The 16,233-nt window shown below is 42.8% G+C and overlaps 1 protein-coding gene across 1 annotated transcript; it reads right to left on the bottom strand.

Annotated features, from left to right (window-relative positions):
• Positions 1–5,414: 5,414 nt before the first annotated feature.
• On the bottom strand, positions 5,415–12,079 carry LOC109868660 (growth arrest-specific protein 1-like). Its single transcript, XM_020458373.2, has one exon. It carries the CDS (start codon positions 11,520–11,522, stop codon positions 10,725–10,727), a length of 798 nt encoding a protein of 265 aa, XP_020313962.1. The 5' UTR covers positions 11,523–12,079; the 3' UTR covers positions 5,415–10,724.
• Positions 12,080–16,233: the final 4,154 nt, after the last annotated feature.

Below are 16,233 nucleotides of genomic sequence, written 5' to 3'. Positions count from 1 at the left end.
TTATGTCGACAAAGTCAGAAAGGAGTTCAAATACATATTTGACACACTTGTTGGCACGCATGCACATGCACTCACGCCACACGCGCACACAAAAATGCCTATTTTAATTTTGTGATGCCTATTTAAAATTATATCGACTCCCATGAAATAGGCCTAGTTGTGTTCTACAAAGAAACATTTTTCCAATAAAGTTGGACCTCTTAAGTGCATCAAAACATGATCCAATGACATTACGTTCCTCGTAATCTCAACAACGTGTTCACTGGTGGACTGTGAACTGGAGTAGCCCAGTTTGACTGATCATCTAACAAGAAAAATGAGTCCGTCTTGTGGCTAACAGTGGTTAATATAATTCATACGGTCCTTCGAGACCTTAGGTACAGTATGTTACTGATCATAATGAATATCTTTCAGAACCTCATAATCTTGGGACTTTAGGAAAACGGAGACGGAGACAGCCATATAACATCTTTGAAAGGCTAATGTGTTTTATCCCATTCAAATTAATAAACCAAAACCTATCATTATGGTTTGGCACTCATAATATTATGATCCTAACTTCAGGAAACAAAACTGTATATAGAACCATAATAGTCTCATATTTAAATATATATAAGCAGTTAAATACATTGTTATAGTCTCCATAAAGAAGTTATGCTCTTTTTTTCTACTGGAGAAGTGTAACTAACGGCACTGGAGGGCCGTACACAGTACATTTAGAGAGAAACAATATGCCATTAAATCTTCTCAGCCCCTTGATATCACAAACAGAAAAATATAACTAACATTTCAAACTAATTTTCCAAAACCGAGGAATCTTTCATGTATCCTACTTTCCAAATATGCATGAAACCATTAAAAGTAATCCAAAACAGCCTCGTTCCCTTATCTAAAACACAGTGCTGTACTGCTGTGTGTCTTTCCACTTTGGCCAACTTCAAATAGTGTTGGGTAAAGTATGTATCAATGGTGTAATAACTCATCTTTAAAAACATGGCCACATTCCAAGCAGCTACGCCAGTGGAAATGAGAAACAGATGGAGCTGAAGCTTCAGAGAGAGATAGCGAGAGAGAGAAAGGGGGGGGGGGGGGACGAGAATTGAGATCTGGACAGGACATGGAGACTGATGAATGAAGGTGCTTGAGATTCCAAGATGGTTTATCTTAACATGGACAGGGGGTAAAGAAGATAGAATAGAGCGATATCAAGACCTCATAAATGACATTTGCAGTATGTAGTAATCTTTGGCTAACATTAAGTATGCATACAAAGAGAGCTATGAACATATTTGGGCATTACCTCTCACATAGGCATGTTTATCGTTTGGCACAAGTCTGAACTGGTAACAGCAGTGCTCCTAGATTGAGCAAACTAGAACCAGACAGGCCAGGTCAAAAATATTTTCCTGATCCTGATCCACTCTGGTCCTCTCCCGCTGGTCTCTGTGTCCTGCTGGATATAACCTGAATAACGATTTATCTAGGGTTTCTCCACCAAAAGGATTGAAAGTGACAGTGGATGTTGAGGTGGCAGAACGATAGCATCTCGCCATTGTTTTTACTCTCTGGTCATGACAGTACTGATACACAGACTTATGCTGCGTATGGCCTACACACACACACACACGGTACACACACACACACACACACACACACACACACACACACACGTTCCTTTCACAACCACAGGGTAATAACCCTGTTACTACATAGCACTTCACTGTCAAGGCCATTTTGCCTTTGTTAAAGCCTCTGCTAACAACCACAAATGTCCTGCACCATTTTGTGACTTTGTGTATATGCTTCCATCAGAGAGCTGTGAACAAAGCTATTAGCACTGGGCTAATGTTCCTCGAACCTGCTCTCACAATGGGTAGAAGGGACTTGAGATGAACTGTGATATTTGCCTAGCTCAGCTGGCTTGGATTTGCCTGTTTGCTCTCGGATTTAAATTGAGTCATTTACCGTCAACACTGCAGGCATGACTGGAGATCCTTGCGCCTGAGCCAAGCTTGTTAAACAAACAGTGGTGGAGTGGTGGAGAGCGGAGAGAAGGGGAGGATAGAGAAAGAAGGGAGAGAGAGAGCGACAGAGAGAGAGAGAGAGAGAAAGTGAGAATGTGGGAGTGTCGAAGTGTCATTCTGCTTACAAAAGCAATGCGAGTGCTGGCTGCCACAGTTACACAGTAATACCTCAAATGAACTGCAGTCCAGCAGCATACCTTAAAAGTGTGTGTTTATAACACATTTAAAACACTGGCATGAGATTTTGTAGGCGAGCTTTGCAATGTGATCACTTCTCCATTGCTGTAATGGTTAGGTATGCATGAGACAGAATATGAGGGTGATAAGACTGAGTTACTTATCTTGTTTCAATAGACTCTCTCGCTCTCTCTCCTTAAAAGCCACATACACTTTTGGCATCAGTCAACCCTCTCTCTCTCTCTCTCTCTCTCTCTCTTCACTCAAACTCTATTGTTCTTTCCTCTTGTAATTCCATGCCATCTATCTCTCATATCCAGTGGCTCTCCCTTCCTCTCTCTCTCTCTGCATCACTTCCCATCTCAAGGGTCTGACCTAGTTTGTTTTTCAAAAATAACACCATCGATCCTCCCTCCCTTTATCGCAAAAAAGAAAGAGACAGAGCATAGAGGAGGGAGAGAGAGGGAGGAATGTGTGATGGATGAATACCTAGTCGACAGCAGCTAGGGGGGGGGGGGGGGGGGGGTGGCCCCTGGCCCTTAGGATGTCAGGATAATAGAGTAAAGCTTTGAGCCCCCATTCAGCTTAGAGAGACCCTATTCACTGCCGACAGCACCCCAGCCTTGAGCCATTATCTTAGGTTAAAATGTTTTGTTCTCGCCGCTCTCTACAACAAAATGGTTAGCAGAAAATAATGAACCTCTCGCCATCGATAGACTCTCCCAGTTCTCTGTTTACTCATGGTTTTTTATATCGGTTAATCGTTGAGCACGCAAAAGGGGAAAACGAATTTGAAACATTATTTGAAGGAAGAGTATAGTTTTGGGAGTTGTTTTTCTATTCTGTTTTTATGCTAAAACATGTTGGTTGTGTTATAATTGGCAATCTGAAAGTTTGAGGTTGGTTTAGTGATGACATGAGTTTGAAGGGAAGGAGAAGTTAAAAACTGCAAAACTTTCTTGATTCAATAACGACACACAAAACAAAAACATGTATAGCAACAGCAATGTGAAAACAGGTCAAACGACATCTGTATCTCAACGATTTACTTCAAAATGAAATGGACAATAATAGTTATTTCACAAGAATGACCATGCACTCAAATCCTATTTAGGTGCCATATGTATCTGCTTGAGGGAAATGATGTGGTTTCTTATAGGCTGGGTAAAGTCATGTTCCACGTTAGAATAGATTATTTTCATGTTTGTACATTTTTTAAACACCAATTTGCAACTTACAGGATGGCGACAATAGCTAAAAGTCAAATAAATAACGGTCATCTAACTTTCCCAAAAATATTTTCCCAAGATCAAAACTCTTGCGTATTTGAGCTGTAAATTCTTATTTTCAAAGACAGCTTAGGAACAGTGGGTTAACTGCCTTGTTCAAGGGAAGAAGGAGATATTTCTACCTCCTCAGCACAGGGATTCGATCTTGCAACCTTTCGGTTACTAGTCCAACGCTCTAACCACTAGGCTACCTGCCGCCCATATAGGGAAGTGTCTGATTGTTTCCCAGCTCATTGATCAAACAGCTATAGAACTAAGGCATGAATTCTAAGTTTGCTTTAAAAATGACCCATTGTTGTCTCCTTGGACCTAAACACACAGACCCCCATACTATCAACCCTTCTCCTCTTAGAGAGGTAAAGGGGGGTATATTTCTTTAAGACAAACCCCTGAATGGTGTGAAAGGGGCTCCACTCCCTGGTCCTCTCCTCTAAACGGCTGGACACAGTTGGAGTCTCCCCCCCCCCCCGGGGTCAGTGAAGCCATTGATGTTTTAGAGCGCCGCCATGGCAGATTACTGCGCACAGCTGTCCCAGCACCGTGGAAATTAAGTTATGCCCTGTGTCAGCAACGTTTTGTGTTCCTTCCTTCCTCCTCCTCCTCCTCTTACTCTACCCCCAGCCCAAACTCAAAACCTACGCTTCACTCCCCACCCCCTTGGTCCTTTCAAAACTATTGCGTACCTCTATTCGTCTTCTCTGGCCCAGTACGCAGGAGGGAGAGGCAGGAATGAGGAATCAATCAGGGCGCCCCGCTGAGCGCAAACATCCAGAGTTCCCTGGGTTAGGAGAAGTTACCTGATTGGCCGGGGTGAATATCCCCCTTCTTTATTCGTGTCCAAAATGGCACCCTATTCCCTATCTAGTGCACTACTTTTGACCAGAGCCCTCTCCTATTCCCTATGTAGTGAAAGTAGTGCAGTACATAGGCAATAGGGCGCCATTTGGGACATAGCCTGTGTGTCAGCATCATCATTCAGAGGTCTGAACTCAACAACATTCAACCTCCGCCCCCCCTCTCTACAGACCCCAGTCCGTCACTCCTCAAACTCCATACCCTTCCCCCATACACTTAACCATAAATCAGCCCATCCCCCACTGTAACCCCCCCCCCTTTCACCTCTCCTAAAGCTCAGGGTGAACCAGGCAGCGCCCTCCCTAACCCCCCTATAGCCTCCACAGACCTCAGTTGGCCGCTGCGGTGGGGTTTACGTACTCAGTTTGTCTGTGGGTGAGTTTGTTTATTCTCTGGTCAGTCCTGAGAGGTTTAAGTAGTCAAGACTACTGGCAGACACCCCGTCCACAAGACGTGGTTTAATACAGTCATGACAAGCAAATATGTGTCAATGAAAGAGGAAAAGCAGTGGTAGAAAAAGTACTCAATTGTTATACTTGAGTAAAAGTAAAGATACCTTAACAGAAAATGTCTCAAGTAAAAGACCCTGTAAAATAATACTTGATTCAAAGTCTAAAAGTATTTGGTTTACATATACTTAAGTATCAAAAGTACATGCAATTGCTCAAATATACTTAAGTATCAAAAGTAAATGTATAAATAATTTAAAATTCATTATATTAAGCAAACAAGACAGCACCATTTTCTTTTTTCTATTTACAGATAGCCAAGGGCTCCAACACTAAGACATCATTTACAAATGAAGTATTTATTGAATCCATCAGATCAGAGGCAATAGGGATGACCAGGGATGTTCTCTTGGTGTGTGAATTGGACCATTTTCCTGTCCTTTCGGGTGTTGGGAAAATGTATGGAGCAAAAATATATTTTATTTTATTTAGGACTGTAGTGAAGTAAAAGTAATCAAAAATATAAATAGTAAAGTACAGATACCAACAAACAAAAAACCCGACTTAAGTAGTACTTTAAAGTATTTTTACACCACTGAGGAAAAGTTACCCCGAAGATCTTGCATTTAAACAAATTTAATATAGCATGTTTGTACAGTATATTTAGAAGACCTTACACACGTTAATATAGCATGTTTGTACAGTATATTTAGAAGACCTTACACACGTTAATATAGCATGTTTGTACAGTATATTTAGAAGACCTTACACACGTGCTTTATACTGTTAAGTTCAATTTCAAATCAGCATGGTTTCTAAGATAGGCTGACTGTTTATACATGACTAGAAAATCAACCTTCTCTTTGAGAGAAACTTAAATCTTACCTTTCCCACTCTTTTTTCTTTCTCTCTCTCTCTCTCCATCTCGCTTCACATGAGGCACAAGGAAGTCTAACTGGATTAGAGACCGTTTCCCTTTTTTCAAAGGCCGGTGAACTCAGAAAGGACTTGACGTGACAGAATCAATGTGGCAGCTTGGAATTTTGAAAACTTTTTGGAAGAGTTTCACAGAGGCTTAAAAGAGAAAGAGAGTAATTTAATTACTGACCATTGTGGGCAGTTCATTGAGTAGCCTACACATGCTACAAAAACAACATGGAAAATAGTTCAGGGCCCGCAAATGTTATTCTCATAGCAAACTTTATAAAACATATAACATGCTCCTTTTCAATCTAATCCTTCACAATCTACCTTATTTATCTGATACTTATTTCCGGACTCCAGTTTACATAGATTAAATGTACCGTTTGTATATGTACAGTATGTTTGCCTCACCTACAAATGCTATGTCAACTGAGAGAAAGTTCTAGAAGACTTCACAGGGGGAAATGTGGCCAGTATGCTCAGGGGTATGTTAGTCATGATTGTTCCAAGAAGCATCTCAACCATAAGTCATCTCATCGCCTTAAATTGCGTCTAGATTGGAATGTCCACTAATGTAAGACTATTAGTCTGCTTCTGCGTGTGTGTATGAAACATCCAAGTGTATGTGTGTGTGTGTGTGTGTGTGTGTGCGCGCGCAGGAGTATCAAGCGCTTGTGTGTGTTTGTCTGTGTGTGTAGCAGGGTTACTAGGAGTAGGGGGTTGCAAAAACAGCACTTTGAGTTATGATGAGGCTACTTTAATGAGGTACTGTGTCCCGCAGCGCCGTCCCCCGTCCGGCTCTAGCCTCTCCTCTGTTTCAGCATGATGGGGGGAAAAAAACAACTCGCTTATTTTCCTCCGGTGCCAAAAGTTAATTGAAAACATTTCAGGGGAAAGTATGGTTTTGGGGGCCCCATATGACTCTCATTCCTTCATTATCCCCAGCAATAATAAAGAGGCATTACAATTATTAATGGTTGGAACCCAGGCCTGCTCTCTTAAAGCGGCAGTACCCTCTTTTGTGACGGCTAACAAAGGCCCAGAAATGCATTCGCCACATCACCGTGACAGAGCTGCAGGGTTTCCACAGTGTGCGTATTTTTCTTTTCTATATTCAGTGGGAAGGAAACCGATAGCAATTGAAGCACAAAACATCATTGGTTCTATTTAGGACTGCAGTCTATTTGAATGTGCACTCCAGTAACAATCAGAATGCTAAGTGAATCAAAGTGTTGAGTGGTGATACAGATCAGCTAATTGTTTTTACGTTAGCATCAGTGGCAAATGACTTTGATCCTCGGTATCTGCTATGCAGCTTAAAAATGTGGTAGCCGTAAAAAGGCTATCATATCACGTAATCATAAGCTATTATCTCCAGTATACGCTTCCTAAGACTGCATTTATAAAATAAAAATAGTTTGTTCACCTGATTATATAGCATATTTAATCATTGATTCATGTGTGCTGTACCTAATACATGTCTGATCATAAAGACGTTTACTCATGTACATCATAAACATCAGGTCTTATAAAATGTATTATGTTTAATAGCTGACAAATAATAGCTATTAACCTGTAGAAAAACAACTGTTTGTAAGCACACCTTCAAATAAAGCCAAGTGAGCGTCACCTAACGTTGAGCATGGAGGCATCACATAGAGAAAGAGAGATACAATGTCGACAGAAGTTTCTCAAGTCCTTCCAAGAAGCCTCTATCTGCAGTAGCAGTCTCTGTCTCTCCCCGAGCTCCCCCCCCCCCCCCCCCCCCCCCCGAGGAGATGCTGTCAGAGAGAAAGCGAGTGAATGAAGTGCCTGCACATTGTGCCGCTCCACCATTGTGTGTTTTACATTTCCATGACAGTAGTGCCACTCGACTTCTCCTCCATTCACTGGGCCGGAGGGCCCTTGTCCTCCTCTCGAGAGAAACAACATGGCTGCCATCATTGCTCTCAAGTCCCTCTTGTGACAAGAGTTGAAGGAGAGGATGATGTCCCCTCTCTCTTTTTCTGTCTCTCAGTGGTGCCAAACCAAAAGAGAAAACAAATGTGATACACAAATTAAATGGTTTCTTTAGTGGTGGTGGGTGAGGCTACAAGCTTCTCCAAGTAGACCTGGGTCTATAACCAGCCATTTAACTTCTGTTCAGGATAATAAATAATAATAGCAAAGTTGAAGCGAAAGTGTTAAAAAGAAAAACACGTCTACTTTGTTAGACATACATAGCAACGGCCGGTAGCTAACACACACCACACACAGCAACAGCAGTCCAATCAGAGTGCATTTGTAATGGCTACTTAAGTCTCCATTCATCCGGACACAGCTTTCCTTTCGCCCCTCTCCTCTCGGTGTGAAGACTTCTAACAAACACACGGGGTGAGGATAAATAAACTGGCAAGGCCCTTCTTGGCTCCATTTGAGCAGCAATCCCCAGGAGATGGGGCTCTTTATTCCTTATGTTAAAACAGTCTTCCAGCATTAAACAGTTTATGCCTTCAGCAAACATTGATGTTTACAAGGTCAAGTGCATATCGATCCAACTAAGATATTTTCTTTTACTTGACGCTTCATTTGCTCTGGGATTTAGGCGGCATTCAGTAGCTCAGATCAACTGATCGTTCGTAACGAGGGAATCTTGTGATAGTAGAAAGGATTGGTACAGCTGTCCAAAGACTTGAGAGACACGGTACTGAAATAGCCTGCTGCCCAGTGCCCATATGGTCACTTAAGACAGAGTGAAGAGTGAAACAATCAAGATTCATATGGCACTTTAAATGGTCAATCCCCTGTTGAAACAATAACAATGCCTACTCCCCGCCACTGCGTCTGTAAAAAGCTGAAGGAATGGGGCTGGAGAAATGTACCCACTCATATTCACAGACAGAGCTATGAACGCACGGAGGGATCGTCCATGATATCAAATGTATAGTTTTAACCATGTTTTGAGGCTGTACAGTGCTTCTTTACATTTACTCTGTTCAAACATTGGAGTAAAACAAGCTGGGTGTTGACAGTGGAACTAAGCTCATGAGGCATTTATATATATATAGAATCAAAATGGGTGCATCATTTACAAGTCCAAAAAGGGATGAGGTTAAAACTATTATTTTTGATATCATGGATGGCCAGTCCTTGCATCCATAGCTCTGTCTATGAATTTGAGAGTCTTTACATTTCTCCAGCCCCGTCCCTCAGCTTTTTACCAAAACAGGTGAGGAGTATGCATTGTTATTGTCTCCAATGCTGATTGCCGCTTTAGAGCAAGACTTAGATTGTTATATTTCCCTATAGTAGTGAAATAACCTGCTGCCCAGTTCCCATACGGCCACATAACACGGAACCCAAACCGGCTGCACGCGTGCGCTAACGTGAATATCTTTTATTTTGTCCTCCCCTACACCGAATGCGATCACAACATGCAGGTTACAATATCAAAACAAACTCTGAACCAATGACATTAATTTGGGGACAGGTCAAAAAGCATTAAACATGTATGGCAATATAGCTAGTTAGCTTGCTAGCTAATTTGTCCTATTTAGCTAGCTTGCTGATGCTAGCTCATTTGTCCTGGGATAAACATTGAGTTGTTATTTTACCTGAAATGCACAAGGTCTTCTACTCCGACAATTAATCCACACATAAAACAGCCAACCGAATCGTTTCTAGTCATCTCTCCTCCTTCCAGGCCTTTTCATCTTTGAACTTATATGGTGATTGGCATCTACACTTTTACCACGACAACCGGCAAAACATTTTGTCTTTCAATCACCCACGTGGGTATAACCAATGAGGAAATGGCACGTGGGTACCTGCTTCTATAAACCAACGAGGAGATGGGAGAGGCAGGACTTTCAGCGTGATCTGTGTCAGAAATAGGAATGACTTCTATTTTAGCCCTTGGCAACGCAGACGCTCGTTGACACGCGAGAGCAGTGTGGGTGCAATAATTGAATAACATGGATTTGTACATTTATTTTGCGACGCTCGAACGTGTCCGGCCTGGTCAGCATGTAAGGAAGAGAGAAGAGTGAAACAATCAAGAGTCATATGGCACTTTAAGCAAGAAGACTTATATTTTCACCTCTGTGGACACAAAAGAATATACAATAGTCACCGTGAAGCACTTCACGTCATTTCTATACAGTGCAAATCTCTTAGCAGTAATAAACAAATATCTCTGGAAACAAAATCAATATCATACAATAAACTGTACAATTTAACTTTACAGATTTTGACATATAAAAATAATCTCCCTTAACTTTTTGAAAACTTGACATTGATACTGAGTTTAAGGAAATGTGTGTGACATGATTAAGGCTAGTAATGTAGGCTAACCAACCAATCAAACTATTGTCAGGTGCTTGCATCAAATGCATTATCCACTGACTAGGATTGAAATGACATAATTACACGTATGCCTGTGTCTATTGTCTAGCTCATAAGAAAAGAAGACCACTTGATTAGTCTCTCCACATTACAACGAAGTGACTATGAAGAGAACGCTTTAAATCCTGCCGTTTTCATTGTTGTCTCGAAACAACGGGAAAGCAGCGTAAACAAGTCACTTGTCTATCCACATTTGACTATTTTGTGATGATAGGCAATAGCTGATGAAATGAGTGTATAACATTCTTCAATGGTTGGTTCAAATATTACATAGCCTAGAGGTGCACAGCTGTCTGGAAATGTATCTATAAACCTTTTGGATTCACCCCCCAAAAATGATACATTTGAAATATATAAAGTGTTTACCTAAATGACTGACCCATAGCAGATCAGCACAGAGACAGAGTGGGACAGGGACCAGATGGAATGTTGAGAAGAAGCCCCATGAAGATAGATAGCAGAGCAAAGGCCATAAATTCATTCATACACAAAACGTATATGCTAAAGCAGGTGTGCTGGTGTTACAACTTTCAGGAGCTATTATGTCCGTGTCAACATTTCACTGGCCACTCTTTCTCAAACAACTTTCCCAACAGCTGAATCAACTGGGGTAGGCTGCCCTATCAGATAAGATTCATTAGAACCAAAATGGTGGCCACAGAGGCAGTCCATACAACACCCCGAGAGGCGGATCTGGATGAAAAACTTTTGTTTTCCACATATATATAATCCTCCATCTCGTCATAATCATCTTCAGAGTCGTCCTCTGAATCAGACAACCCGCTGCCCGCGTATCTGTCCAAAGAGTCAAAGCAAAAGTTTTTCATACTAACTTTGACGTACTCGCATATGGTCCTCTCTGTGCCATCACAAACACAAGTATCAAGTTGTTGTGCTTTGGGTATATTGCGCATGTTGGCAATCACCCTCCTGCAGTCGTCCGAACATCGCTCCCCTCCGAAAAGTTTACGGCAGTGAAACAAATAGTCGCGCATCGCCGAACTGCATTGGGAGTCTCTCTCGCATTGCCGCCGGGCTTCGGTGCAGCCCATGTTACTGGTCCGAGGCAGGCACGGCTCTATGGCGCGTTTGGTGCTCCGGCAGACGGGGTCCGAGGCGCAGTCACAGTCCTCCAGAGACGGCCCGGTCTCGGTTAGATTCAGCTGGATAAGGGACGAGATGCAGTGGCTGGGACACTTCTTCCTATCCCCGTTGATAACAGGCGCACAGGCGTAAAGGTATTGGTCATATGCGTAGTGGCACTCAGACTCTCCATGACACTTCATGATGGCTTGCCAACAGATGAGCCGACGACCATGAGTAGGGGACGCGATGCAGAGACAGCCGAACAGGACAAACGCGCAGCATAAATACAAAGTTGATCTCCCAGTCCACTTTATAAACCCGGCAAAACTTGCCATTTCGATGTAGACTGATCCAAATAAGACTTCAACATATGGATTTGTGTAGCGGGTATCTACATTAAATATGTGTCAAAAAGTAGTCAAGCAAATCCATTCCCTCGTATTCAGGCCGCTCCACTGGAGAATGAACGAGGTTCAGCAAATTATTTGCCGTGATACGCCCAAGGTGTGAAAACCGCACATCGCTTGCAATTTGTTAGATTGTCACTTGATACACTCACAATAAAAGTTAAAAGGCACAAATTAACTCTCCACTTATCTTCACAACAGTCGCGGCTTCACGAGAACTCTTCAACGTCTGCGTCCCATTGCTTTGCCGCACTCACAAATGAAGCAGCAAGGAGATACGTTTTCGTCGTTTTACCTTTCAGAAATACAAACTCCGTTCTGGGTAAAGTGTTCTGGTGTATCCGCTCATGAAGCATGCATTCGGTGCCTTCTTCAGCTTTAAAATGATGTAAAGGAATGAGGAATGCGATGTAAACGATACGCCCCATAGAATAGTTACGACTGTTGAGTGTCTTTCGCGTTCCCCCCACTGGTTCCTCCGCATCCCTTGACAAGTGCCCTATTGGTCAAATTCGTTTTTGGGATTTTCTACTTGGTTCAGGGGCAGTGACGTGAAAGTTGAAACGTGACCAATGAATGAGCAGGGGAAAAATGCATAAAACATTTTAATACTATATATATACATATATATAACTTCTGAACTGAACTGCTATAACTCCCTATGAGTGGTTTCTTTATTTCATCTCCCAATTCTAGCTATTGTCAATTGTTTCCCAGACATGATTCAAACTTGATATATTACATTAAAATCATAGGAAACATGAAGATACTGTTTAGGCCGATAGATAATGAAAGAAGACAATAGAGCTAGTATGCCATCCATCACATTAGGCAAGTAGCCGAACCTATGGTTCAACTACCAGTGAAACAAAATGGTGAATACTGACCTTTAATCACACAGAATAATGACCAGTCCTTCTGAAGGTGGTGAATCAAATCAAATCAAATTTTATTGGTCACATACACATGGTTAGCAGATGTTATTGCGAGAGTAGCGAAGTGCTTCTAGTTCCGACAGTGCAGTAACATCGAACAAGTAATCTAACAATTCCACAACAGCTACCTAATACCCACAACTCTAAGTAAAGGGATGAAGTAAGAACACATCCATATGAATATATGGATGAGCGATGACCTGTGTCTTTAGAAGAACGGTGTCTTTAGAAACGCTGTGGTTGTGTTGACTAACTCCCTGTAGAGAGAGGCTGAATGTATCCCAAATGGCACCCTCTTTTCTATGAAGTACACTATTTCAGACCAGAGCACTATGGGCCCTGGTCAGAAATAGTGCACGACATACAGAATAGGGTGCCAATTGGGACACGGCCTCTGAGGACAGCTGCTATAACAGATGCTGCTCCTCTTCACCCCTTCCCTTACACCCTCCACGCAACATAAGTGAGTATTTACACAAGCCTTAAGGGCCTTCCCATGTTACAGCACACGCGTGAATTCCACAAGGCACCACATGGACATGCCAATAAAGACATGACAGCCAGGGAGGACAGGAGGGTGAAGAAAAGAGAAGAGCCAGAGCTGTAAACAGAGCAGTGAAAAAGAGAAGTGTAACCTTCTTTCACTTCACAAAACAAACACCTCAATTATCTTGCGCATATATACTCAGCCGTTCACCTCTTATAAACAGCTCTTCTTTTGATAACATTATGTCCTAGTTGTTGATGGTGCATCAAAGACCGTACAGGCCAGGGAGGGTGAAAATGATCAACGGGGGGGCACAGTGGCAAAGCACATAAACAAACCCAGAGCCACTGTGTCTGAGTAGGAGTGAAATGTGATAATTGAGTGATAGGCTAAATGCATCCATAGGTGTTAGCGAATCACCATAAATCACAGAGGCTGTGTCTGAAATGGCACTATTTGAACAAGGCCCAGAAGAAAAAGAAAGTGTGTGTATGGCCGTCTGTGTTTCTTCTGTCCCCTTCAGCCGTCGCCAGCCGCCTCAGTGCCCCTGTGACCTGTAAGACCCCGTCCCTCCGTCCAGACCAGAGGCCAGGCCAGAAGGCCAGCAGTCAGACAGAACCAGACAGAAACCAGAGGGAACCACTCAGTCACTGTGATACCCCTGACCCCCTGACCCCCTGTCAAATCAATCTGCTCTGACCACAAAGATCTGGCAGCTGTCTGGAGACCCCAGGACCCTCTACCCCAATTACTGAGATTAGAGAGTATTCAAGCCGGGCACAGGCAGAGCAGAATAAGAAATCCCACCCCTGACTCCTCGAGTCTCGCCCCCTCTCTCATACCCCTCAACTCTCATCTTCCTCCTCTCCCTCCCTCTCCCCTCTCTGTCTCTCTCTCCCTCTCCCATCTATATGTCCCTCTCCCCTCCCTGTCTCTCTTTCCCTTTATCTTCTACAAATTACCCCCATATCACCCTAGCAGCCCCAGCCACACCAGCTGGCATACCAGAGCAACAGGCCTGCAGGAGAGTCATCTTACAGTCACATCAAAGACGAGGTCATCTGAAAAACGTGACATCCTCCAACTGGTTGAATCACTCAAGGGTGTCCACTATCCCCTCCAAGAGGGTGACGTCATGCCATATTAGCCTTGAGTGTCTACTTGTAGATAAATTAAAGCTTATTCATTTGGCCAAATGGGCATACGGTTTAGCCGGGGGAGGGGGGGCAGAAAGCGATTTTACTGCAAGTTAGTGTGTTGTCGTTGCTTGTAGGAGTGAGGATGCGAGGTAAGGTTTGGTACACTCCAATGAGATGATTACATTTGTTTTCTATTTTAGAAAATAGTTCCAACGACATACCATAGAACCTTTTCCCCCCCAACCAATCATTCTCTCCTCTAATCGAAAGCTGCATGCCTTAAAACAGAGCAGTCATGTCATACACTACATATACCCAGTTGGTGTGAAAGTGTTGTTTTGGCTGTTTGAGCTCTTGTGTGGCTTACCCCCATCCTGCTGATCAAAGACACAAGACAGAAGGCATGCTGGGGGGACCCCACTGTACGCTGCAGTTTAACATGAGCTGGTCTGTTCAAGCCAAACAGATGGATGGACCCAAAAGAATACACATGTTTATACACACTTCAATACGAGTGTTATACACGTTTCACGCCACCTCTGAATCAATGACTTTCTTCGACGTGGTCTCTGGTTAAATGTAATGCACTATGTAAGGGAATAGGTGCCATTTCAACGTGTGCAATTTCAAACGCAGCCATTGTGATTTATAATCATTCACTCCGACAAATGGCTACATTTTCCACATGACTGAAATATTACATTGCACTCATACACTATCTTCCTTGAATTATGTGAATTTTCTAAAAACACTCAAGTAAGAAGTCTTCACACGCGGTGTTCCTGACCGCGTTTCACTTTTACGGGAAGAGAGCATAACACATAGCAGAAATCCCATCAGCGTTGGACTGAGGCCAGGCACGAACAAGGCCCGGATTCACTGAAGCCAGTGTGCCTGTGTGTGTGATAGAGCAGGCAGCTGCTTTCCCCCCCTCTATGGACCCCTCAATTACTATCTCCAGTACGTTACTGTCTGACATTCTTTACTCTTATTACCTTACTCTTTTGTTTCAGACTGTTTCATGGGGAGAAAACCTAGGATATTGAGGATAATGTAGTTTCAAGATAATGTATCCCGTGTGGTTCCTTCCTTCAACTGTTAAAAGTTCACTATCCTCCATATTTATACCTTACTATGTTTTCTGCTCGTTTCTTTGGAAAAACCTTTGAGATAGTGTGATAATATATGTATCCTTTCTGAACATTATCTCCTTCAACTGTTAAAAGTTCACTGACTATCCTATCCTTCCCCATTTGTTTGGAAGGAGTCTTTCTCCGGTAAGTTCAGCGTCCTGTACATGCGGTTGCTCGTGGCGACTCGTGTATAATAACGATTCCAGAATTGGAATGTGGTTCTCAAGAATAGATGCAGAAATACTCATGCAAAGACAGACATGCTCTTCACTGTGTCTCCACTGCTGTCAGAAGTCATTACATACAAGCGGCCGTGCCAGAATCCCTCACTGAGCTCCGCATTCAAGTTCTTCCAACCCTGGAGAGAGAGGGAGAGAGAGGGGAGGGTGAGGGAGAAAGAGGAGAGAGAGAGAGAAAGGGGGGAGAGAGGGAGAGAGAGAAAGGGGGAGAGAGAGAGAGAAAGGGGGGAGAGAGGGAGAGAGAGAAAGGGGGGAGAGAGGGAGAGAGCGAGTGGAAGGTAGGGAGAGGGGGAAGAAGGCCAATATTAAAAAGTTGCCAAATGTTTTCTTCCCTGCTCTTATTTAAGCTCTCTCCTTCGTTGCTAATGGAAACTGCAATAAAAAAAAAATCTCGATCTGGCTGATTTCAATTTCCTCCTTTAAAAAAAACGTAATCATTAACATTGATAATGATGACATTAGTATAAGGGTGTCTTTGTAAAAATCAGAACATTTAAATTAATCAATGACTTATGATTTCTTGTTCAGACATGTGGCTTTGATTGTACTTTAGGGGGAGAGAGAAGAGAGGGAGACAGAAAGAGAGAGAGAGAGAGAGAGAGAGAGATGGGGAGGGAGAGAGGGAAAAGGAGAAAGAATGAAGGAGAGAGGTATAGGGAGGATAACAGGGAGACAGATAGAGCAAGAAATAGGGTGGGAGAGAGAC

Source organism: Oncorhynchus kisutch, linkage group LG23, assembly GCF_002021735.2.
Source record: "Oncorhynchus kisutch isolate 150728-3 linkage group LG23, Okis_V2, whole genome shotgun sequence".
NCBI lineage: Eukaryota > Metazoa > Chordata > Actinopteri > Salmoniformes > Salmonidae > Oncorhynchus > Oncorhynchus kisutch.
This window is presented reverse-complemented; position numbering and strand designations above follow the sequence as displayed.

Excerpts from the sequence above, each read along its gene's own strand:
- LOC109868660 (XM_020458373.2), bottom strand. The coding sequence starts at position 11,522 with ATGGCAAGTTTTGCCGGGTTTATAAAGTGGACTGGGAGATCAACTTTG.